Consider the following 23,605-nt stretch of genomic DNA (forward strand, 5'->3'; position numbering starts at 1 on the left):
TCTAAGTTTTCATTGGAGGTTAAATTATGTCATATAAAAAGGAAATAATATTTAACAGATAGCTGAAAATTCTATTTATCTGTTTATGTATGCTGTGTTTGTTTCCTCCCACCACTGGTAAATGCACGACAAGGAAAAAACATTAACATAGAGCGAATGTTGTGAACTCGAATGACCCCTGACATGAAATCAACAGTCGCTAGTGACGCAAACGTTCGCCCCTAAATTTTCTAGATTTGTTCTCGGGACAAGTACATTTATGCAGAAACTGCATGTTTTAGTATTTTGAAAATTATTATTATTTTTAATTATTATTATTATTTTATTACAATTATATATTTCTAATTATTTAAAACTGGCTGGATGGAATGACCAAAATAAGATGCAGATTTTTTTAAAATCTCAAAACTAAAAACTTATTATAGTTTTGGAAGTTTTCATTTTAGTTATTTTTTATTATTATTATTATTATTATTATTATTATTATTTTTAGTTAGTTAGTATTAATTAGTTTCCACTATGGCTCTGTTAGTTTTTATTTTTATTTTTTATATATAATATGCTTAGTGTTGGTTTAGTTTTAGTTTCAGTATTAGTTTTTTGTTTTTTTAAGTGTATCACTTGTGTGCAATATTTAATAAACACCATGGTAAAATGAAAAACGCATTTCTTACCTAGCGTCGCATTTCGGCTGAGTTAAAGTCAAGTATGCAAAATTGTCGGCTAGGAGTGACGGCATCTGAATGTACAAACGTCCTTATTCCGGTTAATATCCGAATAAATATACTTAAAAACCACATTAAAAATCAACCCCAAATACTCATGTATTACATTAATCACCAAAGACTTTTTTTAAACATAAAATGTAGTTTCAGTTAGTTTTTGTTTAAAAAAAATTAATCATTTTTGATTTTATTTCGTTAACATTTTTGGAATTTTTGTTTTAGTTATGTTAGTTTTCATGAACTAAAATAACCTTGGTCGCAGAATGAAAATCCGCCATACCCGCAACAACCGAACCGCGAAGTAGCGAGGGAACCCTGTAAAATAAGACGTTGGCTTCTCGGGCCACTCCCCTCTTAGGCCTTCACGGGAGCGCGCCTGCGTGTGGCGCGCGCGCAGACACGCTCTACTACCAACAGGCACGAAAATTCCACAGAAGAGCAAGTCTGAGATTTTCTGAGGGGCGACAAATCACGAAGCAAACCCCCCCACCCCCGACCGACGAACTGCCTCAACGTGGACGAGAAAACAGGAATAGCGAACGAACGTCCGGACGTCGCGAGTATGGACTAGTTCGTCCCGGAGGGGCGGGAATCTGCCAGATGGAGGCGGTGAGAAGTTTGCTCTTGCTCGGGGCCGTGCTGCTCCGAGGCTCGGGCTCGCTGGCCAGGGAAGGTGGGTGACTTTCAACCGCCGTTTCACCCACCAGAATAGAACCTCACTCAATTCGAAAGCTTTTTAAAGAGTCGAAGAAGTCTAAAAGTGACATTTAACATCTTTTGAGATGACTTGAGGCGAGTTAACGAGCTGAGAATCACACCTGTTGCTCCCCTACAAAACTCAACTTCTAATCCCCCCCCCCTCACACACACGCACACACAAAAAAAAGTGCTTCTACTTTTCACACTAACAGCGCGAGGAGTAGTTTTAAAAAAAAAAAGAAGTCAGGTAACAAATATGAGAACCTGCTTTGCAACTTGTGTCGTGTGCAGTCAGTCAGTCAGTCAAGCGGCTAAGTTAGCCAGTTAGCCGCACATGTAAACAACAATAACAACAACAAGAAGTGCATTGTGCACCCGAGGATCATTGCCATGTCAATTATTCACCAGTGCTTCCACAACAGGAGGACATTGTCTGATTAGAGAGCCACTTGTCTGTCCGGCTGGCTCACTGCAGGCTGCCTGCCCCAAGTGAGAGATTGAGTCAGTGAGTGCATGCCAGTGTGAGGAGAAACAAACCTTGCACGCTTTTTCAATGCACACGTCAGACTGGTTAAGTTTTTGCACAACTCACTATCAGGTTTCAGAACGGGGGGAAATTCACTAGTTTTTTGTCTTACAACGACTCTTCCGGTCTCTGGTTGCAAACCTGCTGCCACTTTATGATGTTGTAAATGTTGATAAGGGTTGCAATTTTCAAATCTGGAAAAGTTACTATTGGGAACTTGGACCGAGAACATTGTACTGACTTGCGTCTGCGTACTCGGCTCGCCGAAATTGTCATATTTTAATTGTGTATCGTTCAGAAAGAGACAACACATTTCTTCAAGTATCACTCAAATGTAACACTTTTATAGTAAGAACTTGTCATTACTGACATTTTAACACTCAACTCACCTGGCGATTCGATTCGTATCACGATTCATAGGTTACGATTCGATACCGATTAATCCCGATGCGAATCTATAAATTGATTATTGCAATTTTTTTTTTTTTACTCAGATTTAGAAAATACACATCAGTAAACTTGTACATGTACACTGTAAGATTTGTATGAAAATGTATTTATTTAGCTGAAAAATCAGGCTTATAACTGAGGCACTGCATTTAACAAACAGGTTGCAGTTCATGTTTGAACAGCACTGAAATCAAATATCAAGGCTTAATGTTCCATTAATATAACATTCTTCCATGCTTAATGTGTGAATCCTAACCTTAAGTAAGACGTTTTGTTGAATATTCCCATAAAAAATGTATGTTTGAAAATCGATTCAGCCGCATATCGAATCGATTCGAGAATTGCGCGCTGTAATATCGCGATATATTGCAGAATCAATTTTTTCTAACACCCCTGGTCTGAACACTAGGGGGCACTATGTAAAAGGACGACCTACAGTAGGTATGAGACGAAGAAGAATTAGGATCAATTACGAGTTGGATTATTAGACTCTACGATTACAAAATTGTCATCATTGTAAAAAAAAAACAACTACCACCATTTGGCCGTTCTCAAACCTAGCTTGCTTGCACCTTTTTTTTTTTAAATTTTAAAATAACAAATTTTATCAATGTTGTGTAGTCCATAAGAAATTGCAAAAAAATATAGTTTTTCAAATCATTTTGTCTACGTGTAAACATGTTCTTGATTTGTGATTGGTTGCGGTTTCAATTATCACCAAAATAATCATGATTTTTTTTTTTCTTCCATAATCAAGCAACATAACCGTCTCAGCTGAGTTCTTTGTCATTCAACAGAGCATACGGCTAACAATGTTGTCACATGTACTACCTTAAAAGGGTAGTGTGTATTATTTAGCGCCATCTACGTGAACTAATAATTCATTTCAATAATATGCCAAAAAAAATGTTCTACCACATCAACATATGTTTTTTTTTTTTGACAATTGTAGGTCTAGTAAAAAAAGAAAAGTTCCTGTCACCAATGTTCAACATGAAACACTAATGCCACGTAGTGGCAAAAAATGATCTCAGCACAAATCAGTGTTTCACACTCCTTTTAACCAGAGCTGATAACTGTAACTTTTTGAATTGCTATAACATTACTGTATCAATGAACTAAATTATATATTTGTTTTTGGTAACCATATTTATCCACTTTTATGTTAATTAACAATAGTATGAAAAACTTGAGAAATATTGTTTGTTGCCGTTCATCTTGATTGATTGTCATTACAAGGACAGGCTTTCCAATGCATTGGCTGTCATTTGCCTATACCTAATAAAGTGTCCCGTTGCAGGGTCAGCTAAGCCAATGGCCGCGTGAATTTTTGTTTTGGGGTCAATACATAAAGATCAATACGGCTGAAAGCACTGTTTTAAAAGGGGTCAATATGGCACACGAGCACGATTTTCACGCGGTACGCGCCCTTGAGAAGATTGCGAGTAAAAATAATCGTGCAACTTGGCAGGGCCATCACGACGGTACACGGCGTACCGTGACACCGCCGCTGGTCGCAGGTAAACAAGTCCTCATTGTTGGCGGGAACAGGTCGGTGCACTTTTGTGCCGTGCTGTCAATCAATATTAAGCATCGGTTGCGCGTGAGTGCTGACAACACACTTACGTTATCATTCCGTATGTAAATTAAGGTAAATGTCATGAATTCTTTACAGCCCCCACCCCAAAAAAAAAAACAACGTTTATGCAGTGCACTTTCCAGCTGTCGTATTGGATCTCCTCGGATTGCGCAAGTGGACCCGAACGGCGTCTGCTGCGGCTTCGGTGTCAGTAAGACAAGCAAGTGGATTAGCTGAGCTGATACTGAACACAGGTTCAGGATCAGGCGGCCAGTTGTGACTCACCAGTCTACACGTTCGTGTTTGGGATCTAACTCACTCTGCAGCTGGGGGGGCGGGGGGGGGGGGGGGGGCTTGACATCAGCACCCATGGTGGGAACTTCCAAACAGCTCAAATCGAATTCATAGGATTAGGACCAGTGAACAGAAAAGAAAAAAGTTGGCAGGATTCTGACTTTAATCTCAGAATTCTGACTTTTAAACGAGAATTCTGACATTAATCTCAGAATTCTGATTTTAATCTCAGAATTCTGATTTCAATCTCAGAATTCTGAATATAAAGTGAGAATTCTGACTTTAATCACAGAATTCTGAATATAAAAGTGAGAATTCTGACATTAATCTCAGAATACTCACTTTAAAGTGACAAAGTCAGAATTCTGAGATTAAAGTCAAAATTCTGAGATTAATGTCAGAATTCTCACTTAAAAATCAGAATTCTGAGACTAAAGTCAGAATTCTCATTTAAAAGTCCGAATTTTAAGATTTAAGTCAGAATTCTAAGATTAAAGTCAGAATTCTCACTTAAAAATCTGAATTCTGAGATTAAAGTCAGAATTCTCACTTAAAAATCTGAATTCTGAGATTAAAGTCAGAATTCTGACTTTAAATTGAGAATTCTGAAATTAAAGTGAGAATTCTGACTATCACTTTAAAGTCAGAATTTTTACATTAAAGTCAGAATTCTCACTTTATCACTTTAAAGTCACAATTCTGAGATTAAAATCAGAATTCTGAGATTAATGTCAGAATTCTCGTTTAAAAGTCAGAATTCTGAGATTAAAGTCAGAATCCTGCCAACTTTTTTCTTTTCTGTTCACTGGTCCTAATCCTCTTCCACAGAAGCCTGGGTTTGATTTGGAAGAAGAAGAAAAAAATGTCTGTGTAGTGTGTGTAGTCTATTTAATTGCTGAATTTATTTATTCACTCCTTGCGTTCGTCTACTTCCAGATTCATTTCTTCAACAATCGTCACTTTGTCCGAGCCTTTTGATACAATTGGTCCATTTTGAAGCCTAAGCGCAGCTGCGGCGGCAGTAAAATGTGCTCCTGTGTTTGTTTGCCGTGCTGATCTCAACGCGACGGCGGCGCGCGTGAGTGAGGACGGACACGTATGTAGCGTAGCGTCAGACTCGTTCAGATCCTGTTCAGCTTGTCCGTTGAGCAACGCAAGCCCCCGCCCACCCCCATCATTGGAGAAATGCGTTTCCGGCAGCAGCGCTCAAAAGGATCGGATCCACTAAGACGAGCATCCGCGTGCGCTTTGTTGACCTTTTCCGATTTTGTCTGTGCACACGCTAGTAAACAAGACGTCGTTAAACGCGCTAGTAGACAACATGCAAGCTCGTTACTGTTGCGTGGACTTGGCGGGCTGCCACACCAAAGGTGCGGCCTCGACCTCCGTTGTACTAGTTAGCAAATGATGAGGTGGCGTGATTGAACGGGGCTTATTTTGCAAAATGAAACTTTTTTTTTTCCCAATTTTTTGTATTGCATGTGCTTATGAAGTCAATTGAAAGATAAAAGTACTCAAATGTGGTCCAAGGGGTGTTTGAACCCGGGTACCAGGTAACCCTGGTGGAAGGCAATTGCTCTAACCACTGAGCTAACTTGACTTGTTCAAAATCATGGCTAAATAGCGTATTTATTTTGGAAAAGTGTCATCTGATGTTGAACATGCATTTAATCATTTCAGTGAAATGATGAAGCATTTCCTGATATGATAGTCAGGTGGTATCGAACCATCGGGTGTCCTAAAATTGTGGTGATGAGAATAAAAATCACAATAACATATGGGGGAATGCATTCCCACAATAAATGTTTTGCGCTTAAAAGCTTACGCTAAAATAAAGCCAAATGAAACATGAGTTCATATGAAAGGCAATTTTTTCCTTCCAGTGTTCAATTTGATTTTTATTTCTTTTTTTTTAATTTGATTTGAAGGAGAACAAAAACAAGATGATTCTTCAATCTGCATCTGCGACTTTGAATGTGTATGGTTTTAAAAGGGCGGAGCTTGGCCTGGTGAGTGACGTGGGAGCCAGTGAATGAGAATGTAGCGTCGGCTGTTGTGAGCGCAAGGTTAGCGGCTGGCTGCTAACTGATGAGCTAAAGAAAATGGAGCGAAGCTTTGAGGCCGAGAGTGTGTAATTGAATTGAATTGAGATGAAAGTTACTCAATTAATCGTTTCATAATCGTTTTAAGTTTCAACCCTAATCGTAGCACTAACTAAAAAGCACCATTGTTCGTCCGAGCTGCTGTTTGTGGTCGCGATTTCATAAAAAGGGGATCATTCTCTGTGTGTAATTGTGACTTGATCCGTCGATTTGACACGCCAAACGATTCGCGATGATGCCAGCGCTCAAGCAGCGAGGCCTCAGAATTGACATCCGACACGAGCCGCGACGGCCCGGCGTGTATTTTTGGCAAACTTGCGGTGCGCCATTTGCTGTAAAGAGAGTTGCCGGCGATTGTGCAAGTGGGAGGGAAGGAGTAAGGGGGGTGGGGGTCCTCCTGGAAAAGCGCGTGGACTATCGAGGGGTTGTTGGCAGCGTGCCAGAGGAAGTCATTTATAACCTCAAGAAGAAGAGGAGGCGGGGCTATCCGCTGTATGACCGATCGCTAAAGCATGGGAGCCATGTGTGCATGTGTGGATCGTAATGTTGGCTGACCCCCAAACTTCTGACCCACTGTGGGGAATCTCTTCTCTCTCTATTTTTATATGCAGTACGTTCTAATGAAATCATTATTAAATCCATGTCAAGTTAAAAAAAAAAAAGTGTCATTCTCACTGGGACGTGCGTGCACTCACAGGTGACGACGAGGCACTCGAAAGCCTCCCACACTAGCACGGAGGCCCCGGTCCACACGCTGGCTGTCAAGTCAGGCTTCTTTCCTGTTCTGGCACTTAACCCTTTCTAACCGTGGCGTGTCTGCACTCACACCTGACAACGGGGCGCTCTAAAGTGGCTGTCAAATTGGACTCCTCCTGCCCCCCAAATATTTAGGATAAATAATCAATCTTAGGTAGGACTAAAACTAACAATTGTTTTAATAGTCAAGATTATCAGTTGAATTTCCCCCCCGATTAATCGATGAATCGGGTAAAAAAAAATAATAAAAAATTCTATCCCTTTTGTCAGCAATGCACAAACAGACATTGAATTACAGAAATCGGAGAATATTTCCTGTTGAACTGAAATTCTGAGCATTTTGACAATTTTAAATTAAAAAAAGATATCTAAACGATTATCAAAAATAATTAGCAATGAATTTGATAATTGATTACTCTGTCTGTTAATTAGTTTTTCAATTAATTCATGAATTAGTTTTTTAAAAAAAAAAAAGAAGCTTTATTTCCGTCCTTTAAAAAAAAAACAGGACATCATTTCAACTCGACAAACTACAGAAATTGAAGAATATTTACTGTTGAGGAGCTGAAATTATGAACATTTGGACAATTTTAAATTAAAATAGACATGTAAACGATTATCAAAATGAATGATCGATAAATGTAATAATTGATTAATTGTTGATTAATCAATTTATCGTTGGACCTCTGATTTTAGGAAAAACTAGAGCGCAGGGTAGTGTCTGTCAACAATCAGTTCCTCACAATCCACACAATCCTTAACAGACGATTAATCGACTAATCGGTTTTAATGCTCATTGAAAGCGCTTGACGACTTTTTTCTTTTTTTTTTCCGATGTGTTGCAGTGTGCCTCGGCACGGACATGAAGCTGGCCCTGCCCTCGAGCTTGGAAAATCACTACGAGACCCTGAGGCTGCTTTACGGCGGCTGCCAGGTGGTCCACGGCAACCTGGAGATCACGCACCTTCGCGGGGACCCGGACCTCTCCTTCCTACAGGTCTTTTCTTCCAGTCAATAAGTCTCACATCATCATCAAAGATTATTAATGCGTTTGATATTTTGACCAAAGTGGGCTTAGAACAGAGCCTTGAGGAACTCCACTTTTTGACGTCCCTTGTTTTATAGGGGATTGTGGAGGTGCAAGGCTACGTGCTGGTGGCTCACGTTTCGGTGAGCCTCGTCCCTTTGGACAACCTGCGGATTATCCGAGGCAGCCAGCTGTACAATTCCAGCTATGCCCTGGTGGTGCAGGACAACACCGGGGGCGCCCAGGGCGGACTCAGGACACTTCGTCTTCGGAGCTTAACAGGTCGGAAAACTGAAGCTGGATCGCGGCCATTTGACAAATGGGAATGTTGAAGTCATTTGTAGGGCCCGACCGATTTTGGGTGGAAATGATACTTATTACAGATCAATTAAATAATGCATACAATTATTCCCCCATTCCTTTTCAATGGGCATCATTTACGCACTACATGACAACAATAACAAAATCCTTGGATGTTTGCATCTTTTGAATTTAGAGAAAATAAAGTATTTTAAATATAATTTGAATGGACAATGACAAAATAAAACAATAAGAAAGTGAAAAATTTGAATCTACTAAAATAATTGCAACTGAAAAAACAATAAGAACATATCGTGACTGTTCCTGCGTGTTTTGGCCTCTTGGGGCAGTGTGGTGACGTGCATCCATGGTGTACACACTTGGAGTGAGTACAGAAGAAAGTTACGATTGCATTCTATTAAAATAACTCGTTTTTTACACATTGGGAATCATTTGTGCCTTTGCGTAGTGTTATCTCACCCGTGGGTATGTTTTCCCACAAGATTTGTGTGTGGATATTCGTTATTAGAAGGAAAAACACTCCCGAAGTCGATGCTAACTTCCTGTTAGCATTTGTGGGATCCTCCATTCACCTTTAGCATTAGTGCTAGGCTAGCGATGTTTTTAAAGTGAAACGTTTTGCATTTAAATATACAGTGGACGTTATTATTACTGTCGTGTGTTTAATTTTATAGTTAACTCCAACTGGGATATCATTTAACATTTTAAAGGATGCTTCGGGGACAACAGAATAACCAGAATAACATAATCTCCCGAAGTCGATGTTAACTTCCGGTTAGCGCTTGGGGGATCCTCCCTTCACTTTTAGCATTAGCGCTAGGCTAGCGATGTTTTAAAAATTAAACGTTTTGCATTTAAATATACAGGGGATTTTATTATTATTGTCGTGTGTTTAGTTGGGGAATTAACTCCAAATGGGGTGTCATTAAACAGTTTAAAGGACGCTTGGGGGACAACAGAATAACCAGAATAACGCAAGCTCCCGAAGTCGATGCTTACTTCCGGTTAGCATTTGGGGGAATCCTCCCTTCACTTTTAGCATTAGCGCTAGGCTAGCGATGTTTTAAAAATGAAACGTTTTCCATTTAAATATACAATGGATGTTATTCTTATTGTTGTGTGTTTAGTATGAGAGTTAACTCCAAATGGGGTGTCATTAAACATCTTAAAGGACGCTTGGGGGACAACAGATTAGAATAACCAGAATAACACAAGATACCCACTTGCTAGTTGCTAATGCTACGCTAGCAAAATAATGCATTTAGTGTACTTCGTTTTTCTTCGATAACTTTTTAAGGGGGAAATATTCTGCCATTTGGCCCGATTGGCCGATTGTTTTGGCAGACGTTTGAAGGGCAATAATCGCCCGAGTCATTTGAACTGCTCCTATGATCATTAATCTCCCTGTAGAGATCCTTTTGGGCGGGGTTTATATTTGGGGAAACCCCCAGCTGTGCTTCCCGGACCCCCAGAACATCGTTTGGAGGGACACTTTGGATGAGCAGAACATCCTCGCCGGGCCGCACCGACTGCAGAGCAGGGCATCCAACTGTGAGCAGTCCAGTGAAATATTCAGCACCTTCATGTAACCGGCTTGCTTGATTTGTAATATTTGGTACCCGATCCAGGTCCGAGTTGCTCACCGAGTTGCAAGAACAGCTGTTGGGGAGAAACGGCACAGGATTGCCAAACCTGTGGGTTTACCTTCACTCACATTCAGTGGTTTTCCTCACCAACATGTCACCAAAATGTTTTTTTTTCTTTCTACGTGTTCGCAGTGACGCGTATCAGTTGCGCGTCAGGCTGCCAACGGTGCAAAGGCCCTCTGCCCAACGACTGCTGTCACATGCAGTGCGCCGCCGGATGCACCGGACCCAAAGACTCCGACTGTCTGGTAAATTGCACCTTTGGATTTTTCACTTGAGTTAGTTTAGTTGTTGGAATTCAGTTGGTTTGAATTCGGTTTCAGAGCAGGGTGGTTCATTTTTTTTAGTTTTGTTCAGGTTGTTTAGTCTGTTAGTTTCGTCAGACAACTAATTGATCATCAAATTGATTGATCAACCGTTTCACCTATTTTCCTCATACAGTAACTGAAGCATGATTAAATTATGTTTGCGCACCATCGATTTGAAATAACGGATGGAAATTTAAAAGCTGTATTTTAATCCGATTAACTTTAATCCAGTTACTGAAGTAATCATTTGTTGCCGCCCTAAAATATAGAGTTGTCAAAATGAATCGATTAATCAACATGTAATCAATTATCAAAATAATTGGCAATGATTTTAATAATCGAGTAATCGTTTGGTGCCATTGTTTACCCTAAACTTGTCCAAATGCAAAACGAGTGACTGAATCCTAATTATTTTGTTTCTGTACCGGCCATCAATTAATATCCTGTTTTTGAAAAAAGGATGGAAATATATATATATATATATTTTTATCTAATTAATTGAAACTAATCAACAGATTAGGATATTAACGCTGGCCGTTGTGGCTAAAAAATAAAATCTCGATTATATTTTAATTTTTTTCAGTCATTCAGGACGATGACGATTTCAATCGATTTTAATCTAATAAACAGAACAAGCCTTTATTTAAAGGTGTCATTATTAAAAAATAATTCAACAGTCATGTATACCGATTCTAAATCGGTTTTAACATAAACTTAGCATTTATACTTAGCAAAATTACAACTCACGTCTGGATGTTACGGAACGTAAAACCAACAGCTTCTAATAATCCAGAAGACAAAATTCTATTTCACAATGTAGCAAATTTTTTAACGATTCGATTTTCAAAATGACGATTAATCGAATTAATTCGATTTATTGCCCAGCCCTACAACAGATTAATAAATTACTGAAATAATCGTTCGTTGCAGCCCTAAAATACAGAGCTGTCAAATTAATCGATTAATCGACAAAAATAATAGACAACTATTTTAGTAATTGAGTAATTGTTCGGAGCCATCATTCAAAATGTTCATATACTCTTATTTCACAGATTTTAAAAATATTTTAATACACTTTATTGTAAAATATCGTATTAATCGAAAATAAATCATAAGATTAATCGATTACTGAAATAATTAGTTGTAACTCTAAAACATAGAGCTTGTTAATATTTGAACACGCTTTAATGCGCAACAGAAATGTATCCGATTATTCCATTCACGGGTTGAATAATAGATTGTAAAAAAATATTGGCTCGTGACAGCAGCTCCCCATCCCCGCAGGCGTGCCGCCACTTCAACGACAGCGGCGTGTGCAAGGACAATTGCCCCCCGCCCACCATCTACGACCCGGTCACCTTCCAGACCAAACCCAACCCGGACAAAAAGTTCAACTTCGGCGCCACCTGCGTCAAGATGTGCCCATGTGAGACGTCACGTTGCCCGGCGAGACCAAAGAACAATCGTCCAAGCAATCGTCCCGTTTGTCTTTCAGACAATTACCTGGCCATGGATGTGGCCTGCACCTTGGTTTGCCCCAAAGCCAACCAGGAAGTCATCGTCCCCAACCTGGACGGGGACGAGACGCAGAAATGCGAGAAGTGCGAGGGGGACTGTCCCAAAGGTGCGTCTTTTGGTCAACGTCTGCTCGGTGCGCGTGAAAATAAATGTTTTTGCCACGCTTGGGATGGACAGTGTGTTACGGCCTGGGCATGGACAACCTGGGCGTGGCCGACAACCAGGCCGTCGCCATGGTAACCGCCGCCAACGTGGAACAGTTCAACGCTTGTAAGAAGATTTTCGGAAGTCTGGCCTTCCTCCCTCAGAGCTTCCTTTGGTAAGTCACGCTCCAAAGATGGCCGCCAAATCCCAAGGCGCTCCTGGTTTGACGGATGTGGTTTAGGGACCCCGCGACCAACACGTCGGGCCTGACCCTGCAGCAGCTGAGGGCCTTCAAGAACCTGGAGGAGATTACAGGTAGACAACCGCTGGACTTTTTTTATTTTTAATTTTTTTTGTGATTTAATAGAGCAGATGTGCTCATCATGCGGATGAACTCTCCAGGTTATTTGTACATCGATGCCTGGCCAGAAGGCTGGGGCGACCTGTCGGTCTTTGAGAACCTGAAGGTGATCCGAGGCAGGAGGCTCTACAAGTAAGGCTTGCTTGGGAACCAACGCCGATTTGGTACATAAAAACGATTTCACTCCAGAATTGGTTATATTGACGGAACATCAATTCTGAGATGTCAAGGACATGATAAAAAAAAACACACACACACAAAAATAAAATGGCAAATTAGGTGAAATAAATACTACTTTTATTTTTTTTAAATATAAAAAAAAAAAAAAATCATAATTGAAAATTAAATAAAATAGTGCAATGAGTCAGATCTTTTACAAATACGAGAAAATAATTTTCAGTTCCTGTTAATAGTAAATAAAATAAACAAAAAAACGGCGGGATACAAAAAAAAACACACATAGGCCTTTAAAATTCAATTTTCTCATGAAATTGTGAAGGGAAAAAGACACATTCAATGCTTTATGAATTGATATTGGGCTATGAAAAGGAAAATCCATTCGATTAATATCGGATCAAATAAAAATGCCTTCATTTCTATCCGTTTATTTAAATAAATAAAAAACAGGACGTTATTTCAAATTAACAAGTGCAGAAGGGGTGCACTGACTACTAATTATTTTAATAATCGGTTAATCGCTCTATCATTTTGTCTATTAATCGAGGAATCGGATCAAATCAAAATGTTTTAATTTCCATCCCTTTATTAAAAATGAACAAGGCAGAAAGGATCCAACCAACTACTAATTATTTGAATCATTGATTAATCTGGTAATGATTTTGACGATTAATCGATGAATCGGATCAAATCAAAATGCTTTCATTTCCATCCATTTATTTAAAAAAAAAAACTTTGTTAATTTCAAATTAACAAGGAGGGCAACAGAAATTGGTCAATATTGACTGTTGAGGATCTGGAGATTTTTTTTTTTTTAAATTGATTATTGATCATTGATTAGGGATCGGTTAATCATTCCAAAATAATGAAGCACAAATAATGGAAATGTCAGTCAATGAATGGCAAACCGTTTTTTGTTGTTGTTGTTTTTTGCTCCCTCAGTCTGTGTTTGAGTTCCTGCTTTTAGCGGCTAATCATTAGCCAGGCCAGCTGCGTTAACCGGCAACAGGAACAATAAGTAACAGTCAGTGAGGACAAGGACAAGCACGACGCGCTCAAACTAGGTCACAGCGAGCGTCAACAAAATGGCCAGGCTTTTTCTTGTCCCGCTCGGCCAAATCCGCCATATTGTTTTGTTGAGTCCCCGCTTTTCTTTTTTTTGCCAGGGGTGTTTTTTCCCTGGCCGTTCAGAACCTGCGCATCCAGTCACTCGGGCTGCGTTCGCTGCGCAGCATCAGCGGCGGCTTGATTCTGTTGCACAACAACTCCCAGCTGTGCTACACCAACTGGCTGCCCTGGGACAGCCTCCTCCATCCCACCCAGGGGCCCCACTACATCGTCAACCGCAACCAGGACCCCCAAGTCTGCGGTGTGGAGACATTTTGGGTCGGAAATGTGCCGTGACGTCGCTACCATCTGCCACGGCAATTTGTGTTGATTTCTTTTCAGAGGCGCAAGGGCGTGTTTGCCACCCGCTGTGCGAGGGCGGCTGTTGGGGCCCGGGGCCCGGCCAGTGCGTGTCCTGCAAGACTTTCCAGCGTGGCACCCAGTGCGTCGAGCAGTGTGACCTCCATCAAGGGTGCGAGAAAAATTATTTATATTTCAGCATCACATTCGGATTTAACGATGCTGACCGTCTTTCAGGCCTGCGCGCGAATTCATCGACGGGTTCTCGTGCGTGGCCTGTCACGCCGAGTGTCGACCTCTCAACGGCTCCGTCACGTGTCGCGGCCGGGTGAGACGCGCAAACCGATTCCATATCGTCGAGGGATATCGTAACATGAACGATAATAAAAGATTGTTTGCGCAGGGTCCGGACCAGTGCAGCGAGTGCCAGAACTTCCAGGATGGCGAGTCGTGCGTGGAGCATTGCCCCAGCGGCGTGAAGGAGGACCATCAGACGGTGTGGAAGTACAGCAACGCCACGGGGCATTGCCTGCCCTGCAACACCAACTGCACGCTGTCGTGAGTGGACGCACGCACGCAAACGCGCGCGTGCCGCAAACGTTCACGCTTGTTTCCTCTCTCCGTCAGCTGCACTCAGATGGATGAGCGAGGCTGCCCGATCCACCCCAAGACGGGGTAAGATCACTTCCAAGCGGACGGCCGTTTCCTACTATTCTGTCGTCTATTTCTTGCTGTCTTTATAAAATGGCTGCCACTCTTTGTCGTATTGTATTAAATGATCGTATTTTTTTTTTCATGATCGATTAATCGATTATCAAAAATAATTATCGAGTAATTCAGCAAAAAAATTCTCAATGTAGACCGATTAATCGATTATCAAAACTAATTGTTGCTTAATGTGGTTGATTAGTTGTCGATTTAATCGTTGCACCTCACCTCATCGTCCTTTTTTTTCTTGATGTAGACCGATAGTCAAATAAATAATTAGGGATTAATGTGATGATTGATTAGTTGTCAACTAAATGTAGCACCCAATCATAATTTTTTTCTTGGTGTAGACCAATTAGTCGATTATCAAAACTAATTATGGATTTTGATTGACTAGTTTTCAATTAATTGTTGCTCCTCACCTCATCATAATTTTTTTTTCCTGATGTAGACCAATTATCAAAATAATTAATGTGATTATTGATTTGGTGTCGACTAAATGTTTCACCCAATCATAATTATTTTCTCTATAGACAGATTAATCGCTTATCAAAACTAATCATTGATTAATGTGATTAGTTGCCGATTAATCGTTGCACCTCACCTCGTCGTCATTTTTTTTCTTGATGTAGACTGATTATCAAAAAGATTAGTGATTGTGATTATGAATTAGTTGTCAATTATTCATCGCACCTGTAACCGATAAATTGATTATCAACAATAATTCGATATTGTGATTACCGATTAGTTGCCAATAATTTTTCTTAATGTAGACCAATTAATCAATGATCAAAAAATAATTATCGATTGTGATTGTCGATTAATCGTTGCACCTTCTACTCCGATATATTTTCCCCCCTTCTTGACGCAGCCCGGGCACGACGATCGCAGCCGCCGTGGGCGGCGTGGTGCTCTTCTTCATCCTCCTGGCCCTGCTCGTCTTCTACCTGAAGCGACAGAAGAAGCTGAAAAAGAAGGAGACGCTGAGGAGGATCCTGCAGGAACACGAGGTGCGCACCACGCCGGCCAAACACCAACCGGAAATGTGTCACGAATGATTTTTTCCTCGGCAGCTGGTGGAACCTTTGACCCCCAGCGGGGCCTCGCCCAACCAGGCTCAGATGCGCATCCTGAAGGAAACGGAGTTGAAAAAGCTCCGAGTGCTCGGCGCCGGAGCTTTTGGGACCGTTTACAAGGTTTGCGAGCTTTTTACGCCTGCGACGACGTCGTCATAAACCGTCACGAATCGCGATTTTGGGTTTGCAGGGAGTGTGGACTCCCGACGGGGAGAACGTGAAGATACCGGTGGCCATCAAGGTTTTACGCGAGAACACCTCCCCTAAAGCCAATAAAGAGATCCTGGATGTGAGTCTTTTGAGGGATTCGTTTCTGATAAAGATCTGCGGAAACGACTGCGTGTGCTCCTCCAGGAAGCGTACGTGATGGCGGGCGTGGCCAGTCCCTACGTGTGCCGCCTGCTGGGGATCTGCCTGACCTCTACGGTGCAGCTGGTCACTCAGCTCATGCCGTACGGGTGCCTCCTCGACTACGTGCGGGAGAACAAGGACCGCATCGGCTCGCAGTTCCTCCTCAACTGGTGTGTCCAGATCGCCAAGGTGGACGAAGCCGCTCGCAAATCTGGACCCTTTTCATGCCGCGTGGTTTTCAATGTGTGAATTTGGACCGCTGTGGGATGGATGTTAGGGGATGAACTACCTGGAGGAGGTGCGCCTCGTCCACAGGGATTTGGCAGCCCGCAACGTTCTGGTCAAGAATCCCAACCACGTGAAAATCACCGACTTCGGCCTGGCGCGCCTGCTGGACATCGACGAGACGGAATATCACGCCGATGGAGGGAAGGTAAGGTCGCATCTCGCTGATTGACGTTTTTCTTGGAAATGATTTACTGATGTTTCTGTCATGTTAGGTTCCGATTAAATGGATGGCGCTTGAGTCGATCCTGCACAGGAAGTTCACGCATCAAAGTGACGTTTGGAGTTATGGTGAGTCTACACGGGGAGAAATACTGACATTTTTAAAGATTTTTTTTTTTTTTTTGAATCGATTACTCTACCGATTATTCAATCGATTAATTGACTGATCAGATTCACTTTCATTTTGAATTTAGTTTTTTATATTTTTTTATTATATTTTTAGAAACAATTAATCTATCGATTATCCAATCGACTAATTGAAAAATATATGATGAATAATTGACAACTAATCGAAAAAATCACGTTAATCGATCATTATTTTTGACAATGGATTATTTGTGCTATATTAAGAAAATAATGATTAGCGGTGCGATAAATAGCCAACAACTAATCAATAATCACATTAATCACTATTTATTTTGATAATCGGTCTACATCAATAAAAAAAAAATTATGATTAGGTGAGGCGCAACGATTATTTGACAACTAATCAATCACATTAATCAATAATTAGTTTTCATCGTCGATTACTTGTCGATTAATCAATTCATTTTGACAGCTCCAAAAAAATAAATGAAATAAAATTGACCGCTCTAATCACAATCAAGCATAAATTATTCGATTAATTTTTGCACCTCTCGATCGATTTATGATTTTACGAATCGGAAAATCGATTCGATAATTTTAGTTTTTTCCCAGCCCGAGCGTCGGCACACGTCGCATAGCCGTAGAATCCCAAATCCTGCTCCTCAATGTGAATTTTCCCGCTTACTCGGACCGAACGATTGTTTTCCCCTGTCAGGAGTGACCGTGTGGGAACTGATGACGTTCGGCGCCAAACCCTACGACATGATCCCGGCCAGGGATATCCCGGACGTTCTGGAAGGGGGCGAGCGCCTCCCTCAACCTCTCATTTGCACCATCGACGTCTACATGATCATGGTCAAATGTTCGTACCTAACTTCCCAAAGTCTTTGCACGTGTCCCGTTGCGACGCCTCATCTCCATTTGTCTTTTCCCCGCCGGAAGGTTGGATGATCGACCCCGACAGCCGACCCAGATTCAAAGATCTGGTCAACGATTTCTCCGCCATGGCCAGGGACCCGCCTCGCTACGTCGTCATTCAGGTTTGGACGAGATGGGAAAGATCTCGCCGATTTCCAACTTCCATCCTGTGTCTTGTTTTGCCTGCAGAACGACGAGCAGGTGAGCATGTCCAGCCCGGTGGACAGCCAGTTCTTCCGGATGCTCCTGGAGGAGGACGGGAACAACATGAGGGAGTTGCTGGACGCCGAGAAGTACCTCGTACCTCAACCCAACCTCTATCCCAGGACGCAAGGAGACGGGGCGCCGTCAAACGGGCCGTCGCGTCATCAGTCCTACAGGGTCGGTGTCCTCGCCGATGTCCAACATGAAAAGCTAATGCTACCTAGTGGCAGACTCAACATGAAGTCCCTCACTTTGCTGACTGTCTTTTGTGTCTGATGATGTCCAGAGCAGAGATCAGGGCTTGGACGCGGAGTCCCCCCCGTCCGTGGCAGCCCCCCGCAGCATGTACTCCTCCCTCAGCAGCCAGTACCCCACCCTGCCGGCAGGAGCCAGCGCCTCCAACGGCACGTGGACCCCCATCTACCCCACGCTGGCGCGCAGGCCCTCCACCGGCGGCCAGTCCGACTCGGTCTTCCTGGACGGCGCCCCGGATGACCCGTCGCTGCCTCCGGCCAGCCCCGGGCGCTACTGCAAAGATCCCACCTACGGGAGCCAGGGCGAGCTGGAGACGGACGGGCCCAACGGGTTCCTCCATCCGACTCAACTTCATCACTCGCTGCCCAGGAGAAGTCACGTCTATAATCACAACCACGTCTTGCCAGGTGAGCCACACTTTCTGTTTCAATTGAGTTTTGTCCCTTGCCTGGGTTTTGCTTTTTTTTTTTTTCTATAAATGGCAACCTCCCGTTTTTTTGAGGGGAGCTTTTGTTTTTTGTGTAATTTTTTTTTTTTCTGAATTTTTTTTTCTGTTCTGTCATTTAAAAAAAAAATACAGAAAAATAAAATCGGAAAAACAGGAAAAATAAATAAACTATTAATAATAATATTATTTAAAAAAAGAAAACTATTTTTCTTGAATATGTATTTTTTATGACAGAATTATTTTTAATTAAAAAATCTGAAAAAAATCACACAAAAACAAAGCCCCCCCCCCCAAAAAAAAAAATGTCAGAAAAACTGTTTTTTCCCCACTTCCATAGTTCCTGTCCCCTAATCTCCAACATGAAATCTAATGCCGTCTAGTGGCAGAAAAAAAATGACCTCAAGAAAAATCTGACCCAATCTTTTACACTCCTTTTAACTGTATAGCATATCTTCCTTCCTGAATATTTTTCATTTGTCAAGAAATAAATAAATATGAAAAACACGGGAACAAATTATTCAGAAAAACAGGAGGAAATATTACTAAGAAAAACAGAAAAATAAAATCTGAAAAACAGGAAAAAATATATAATAAATAAAAAAACTACTAATAATAATATAAAAATAATTTTAAAACATTCATTAAAAATAAAATCCCCCTCTTTTTCTTTATATTTTTTTCAGGTTTACTAAATATGTTTCTCTGTCATAAAAAAAAAAATCCAAAAGACACACGGGAACAAATTATTCAAAAAAAAAAGGAAGGAAATATCACTCGGAAAAACGGAGAAAAAATAAACGTTTTTTTTAATATATATATATTCAGAAAAACTTCTTGGAATAATTTATTATTTTTTGTTTTAACCTCTGAACTCCAAGTAACTTGTTGTGGACTCGCTGTTGGTGGACACCCCAAAAAAATTACTCCGAAAAACAGAAGCTGGTGCTGTTTTTTGGAATCTTTTCTTTTTTTAAATATTTTTTTCCCCGTTTTCCCCAAAGTGAAAGCAGTACGCTTCCGTAGTTCCTGCCCTCTAATCCCTAACATAAAATCTAATGCCGCCTAGTGGTAGTTTTTTCCGATCTACCAGCCCGATCTTGCTGTGTAATTGCGGCGGCACGGCATCTACTGGCAGTAACATCCGGCAAATGTTTTGCTCAGAGTACGTCAACCAGGAAGTCCCCGAGCCCAGGCCGGAGCGACCCAACACCCTCCCTCGCAAACTCTCCAAAGTGGAGCGCCGCCTCCCCAACGGCGGCTTGACGTCCGGCCACAGCGTGGAAAACCCCCGTCACTTGGCCCCCTCCACCTCACCCGCCTTCGACAACCCCTACTACCTGGACCTCGTGGCCAAAGCCAAAGCTGTTGCCGGGGCGACGGCGGCCACGGACGGCCCCGCCCAACCGGAACGGGACGTAGCCAGACAAGTCAACGGATTTGTCACCCCCACGGCGGAAAATCCGGAATATCTGGGGCTGGCGGACACCTGGAGTGGACACGCATGAACCGCGAGGACGGTTCGGACGGCGGCAGCTCGTGACGGACGGGAATGACGATATTTATGCAGCCGGGGCCGTGTTTCGGGGATTGCGTAAGCCGGTGCAACCGATTTAGATCATGATGACGCGTCGTGACTCATCCGCTGTTCCTGGTGACGTTTATTTATATTCCTCTCAACAATCGAACCTTTCCGGAAGTTTACTCAGCTGTGAATAATTCACGGTCCTTAAAAACAACTGAGGACGCTTTCATTCGGACCATTGAATGTTTTTTTTTTAAGGTTTTTCCTGGCAGCCGGAAACGGTACCATTCGGACCTCCAACTGTTTCTGATGTGTACGATTTTAAAATCGGAAATTATTCTATCATGATCAAAATGGTCGACTTTGTACTCACCGCACACGATTAGTATTCTGCCCGCCATCTTCAAAAACCTGCCGGGACATTTTGTGATGGTCAGAGGGGTCCCTGTTGGCGCCCATCTGGCCTGCACGCGCGCGCGCTCCCCGAAAGAAAGAGGGCTCTGTACGTGGTGGCGCAACGGATCACAAACGGCACGATTTAGGATAGAGTCGTTTTTGGATCAGCAACAAAAAAAAAAAAAGATGAATAGTACTTTGTCTTCACTTATTAATAATTCAAAATGTCTAATATAGCTATGTGTTTTGTGTCTTCATTTATTTTGTAAAACGCCTTTTCCCATTAAAAAAAATAAAATCTGAACATTTTTATTTATTATAAGGTATTAATGGCTTAAATTTGTGTTCCAATAATCTAAACACATTTTGAATTGAATGTTTTTCTTTTTTTAATGGGCAATCTTGTTTTATAAAATAAATTAAGACAAAGTTCTATTTATCTATGGGGGGTTTTTTTCTAATAATGAAAAAGACCTCAACGTGCAATTTAAGGCACATTCCCTTCCTTTAAACATGGTCCAGAATATTGAAAAAGTACTTAAGTTAACTTATCAGCCGGCAGCCACACACTCATTGCTCATGCTAACAGCTAGCCGCTAGCCACTTACGACTGGACACTTCTGCCGTATAGTACAATGATGGCGTCACTAATTAGCGGTTTCTTAGCGTCCTAAATTAGCCATTGGACGTGAGTTCGGGATTGCGTTGTGTTGATGTTGGTCGCGACGACAAATGTCAACCAGCTACGCTAAAGAAATGTCAAAAAGGGAAGTCAAGCTAGCCATGACGCCGCCATGTGGGCGAACTTCAAAGTAAAAGGGTACTAAGGCCATTTGCTTCGCTGTCAATGTATTACTGTTCGCTCAACTTTATTTTGAAATTAGGCTTAGCCTGTTACGTTGAGTAGGTTTCAGCATCCTTGACATGTCGGAATGGTATCGACTTTTGTTCGGGCGTGACGGCGGCGAGCGTCTGCAGCTTATTTGTGAACTCTTCCGAATTTTTGCCAGACTGCAAAAATGTCTACAGGGTCTTCAAATGCTTCTAACTATATAAGAATACCGATTTAGGGTGACGTTCTTTTGTGCTTGTTGACACTGAAGCCGCACGCGTCGCTCAAATTCCTGCCAGCGCCACGACAAAACACACACAATGGCACCCCAGTTAATCATCGACGGCCTTTCTGCCCTCGCTGGCCAGAGGGAGGTCAAAGGCACTCAATGGAGACTTTGTCTGACCTCGGCGGCCATCTTGACGAGGCCCCGCGTCCAGACGTGCTAAAATTGTAATTCCACCGGCAGCATCACACGGTGACAATTAAGGTGTTTTTAAACTTTTTGTTTTTTTGGTTGTGAAAGAATTTATATTGTTATACTGTACCAACATTTGTATGTGATGACGGCACATAAAAGCTATTTTATTTTATTTTTTGTCTTTTCTTTGTGTATTTAAAAAAAAAAAAAAAAGTGTAGCCCAAAATAAGAAAATTTGACATCAAAACAGAAATGTAGAAAAAAATTGTTTTGAAATAATGTCTTTCAATTTGTGTAGAAGAATCTGCCCATAATGTAAATATTGTATGTAATATTGTGAATATTTTGTGATCAGTCTACTGTGGAGAAAATCTGTAAGCACAAACAATATTTTATGAAGAAAATGGTCAGTTGTACATGGATTTGTTTGCATCTTTTGTCTGTAAACGAATTAAAAAAAAAAAGTAGAAATGTATATTTTCATCATTTCTGTGTGTCGGACTTTTGCGCAGAAGTAAACAAACCCTGTACAGTCAACACAAGCAACTGTTGCTGACCTCTAGTGTTTATATGTGGAACTACAGATTTTTTTTCTAATTACTCAAGCTTAAAATATAACAGATTTTTATTTTTCACAATGCAGATCTAATTAGATTGTGCAAGTGTACCTAATGTGTGGTTAGATTGTGCTAGTGTACCACTGAGGCTATGTAAAAACACACCTGCATAGGTGACTGATTTACATTTGTAATGTGATCCTTGTTAGATAAGCACAAACACGGAATGTCACATCTATAAAAAGGGACGAACTTATATAGATATAATGTGCACTAAAAATGCTCATTTGTCGTCTCAGATAAAGACAAAACGTGCACAAGATACTCATTTGTGTGTTTAAAAATCATTCCCATGTGGACGTCTGGGCAAGCAAATGAATCACACTTTCACTAGAAACTGCAATACACAATAATAGTTGGGTTTCCAGACAACCATTTTTATTCGAACATTCAAGAAATGCGAAAATAGAACTGACTGGAAACGCTAGAAATTCGATCAAGTGCTTAAAATTCGCTAAAAAGAATCGGGGGAAAAAAGAAAATGCGAACTTTGCCTACCGAAACAGGTTTTGCGAATAACCGCTGGCAACACCGGATACACGTCGGAAGTTTGACCGGATATTACGTCACACGTACGTTTGTAGTCCCAAAGCAATGTCGGACGATAGAGTAAGGTATGTTTGGGGGGGAGGACAAAACAGAAATATTTTGGGAATTAATTAAATAAGCGAATATTAATGCTATTTTAGATGGAAAACAGCAAAGAAACGCTACGGTTGACCAAAAATTACAAAAGCAAACTCATTCGTCATCGCACGGCAGAGTCGCTTCCTGGTCGTATTTTTCTTCTTTTAAATTACTGGTAGATCACATCTCTATGGTGTATACCGCCACCTACAGCGGCGGAGTCCCCTTTCAATATTCACAAAAGAACAGCAGATGGAAACGGGCATAAATTGCATGTCCGTTTTGCGCATTTTCAGTAAATTCGCTTAAAAAAATCAAAACAATTGGATGGAAACCCGACTAATGGCATCTACCTTATCGTTTCGGTAGAAGGTGCGCTCCATTTGATCACCCAACTTACTTCATAGTCACAAATTAGTATTTCGTGTGCATGTTATGCGTAATATGACGTACTTATGGCCACGTTTACATTTTCACACTCCGTGTCATGTTTGGGGCTCAGTACCCTCCTAAAGTGTGTTAAAGAAAATATTTAATAGGAAAAATGTTTCAAAACAAAGTAACTTGCGCAGTTTATTATCTTTGCTTAGAGGTCA

General features: G+C 41.3%; 1 protein-coding gene and 1 long non-coding RNA gene across 2 annotated transcripts; one reads left to right on the forward strand and one right to left on the reverse strand.

Moving 5' to 3' along the window:
* The first annotated feature begins 1,105 nt into the window (after nucleotides 1-1,105).
* erbb2 (erb-b2 receptor tyrosine kinase 2) lies at nucleotides 1,106-22,236 on the forward strand. The gene is made up of 27 exons (XM_077549777.1): nucleotides 1,106-1,398; nucleotides 7,977-8,128; nucleotides 8,257-8,440; nucleotides 9,890-10,030; nucleotides 10,108-10,173; nucleotides 10,258-10,373; nucleotides 11,718-11,859; nucleotides 11,929-12,057; nucleotides 12,129-12,270; nucleotides 12,337-12,410; nucleotides 12,498-12,588; nucleotides 13,800-14,002; nucleotides 14,083-14,212; nucleotides 14,278-14,368; nucleotides 14,444-14,598; nucleotides 14,668-14,715; nucleotides 15,620-15,758; nucleotides 15,822-15,944; nucleotides 16,015-16,113; nucleotides 16,179-16,364; nucleotides 16,453-16,608; nucleotides 16,676-16,751; nucleotides 17,485-17,631; nucleotides 17,712-17,809; nucleotides 17,877-18,068; nucleotides 18,178-18,553; nucleotides 19,756-22,236. The coding sequence occupies exons 1-27, from the start codon at nucleotides 1,326-1,328 to the stop codon at nucleotides 20,097-20,099; spliced, it is 3,873 nt and encodes a 1,290-aa protein (XP_077405903.1). The 5' UTR covers nucleotides 1,106-1,325; the 3' UTR covers nucleotides 20,100-22,236.
* LOC144037896 (uncharacterized) lies at nucleotides 12,732-15,625 on the reverse strand. The gene is made up of 2 exons (XR_013289110.1): nucleotides 15,348-15,625; nucleotides 12,732-14,971 (listed from the first exon to the last, which is right to left on the reverse strand). It is a non-coding gene; the product is annotated as an uncharacterized LOC144037896 (long non-coding RNA).
* Nucleotides 22,237-23,605: the final 1,369 nt, after the last annotated feature.

The sequence above is a fragment of the Vanacampus margaritifer genome, chromosome 18, assembly GCF_051991255.1.
Source record: "Vanacampus margaritifer isolate UIUO_Vmar chromosome 18, RoL_Vmar_1.0, whole genome shotgun sequence".
NCBI lineage: Eukaryota > Metazoa > Chordata > Actinopteri > Syngnathiformes > Syngnathidae > Vanacampus > Vanacampus margaritifer.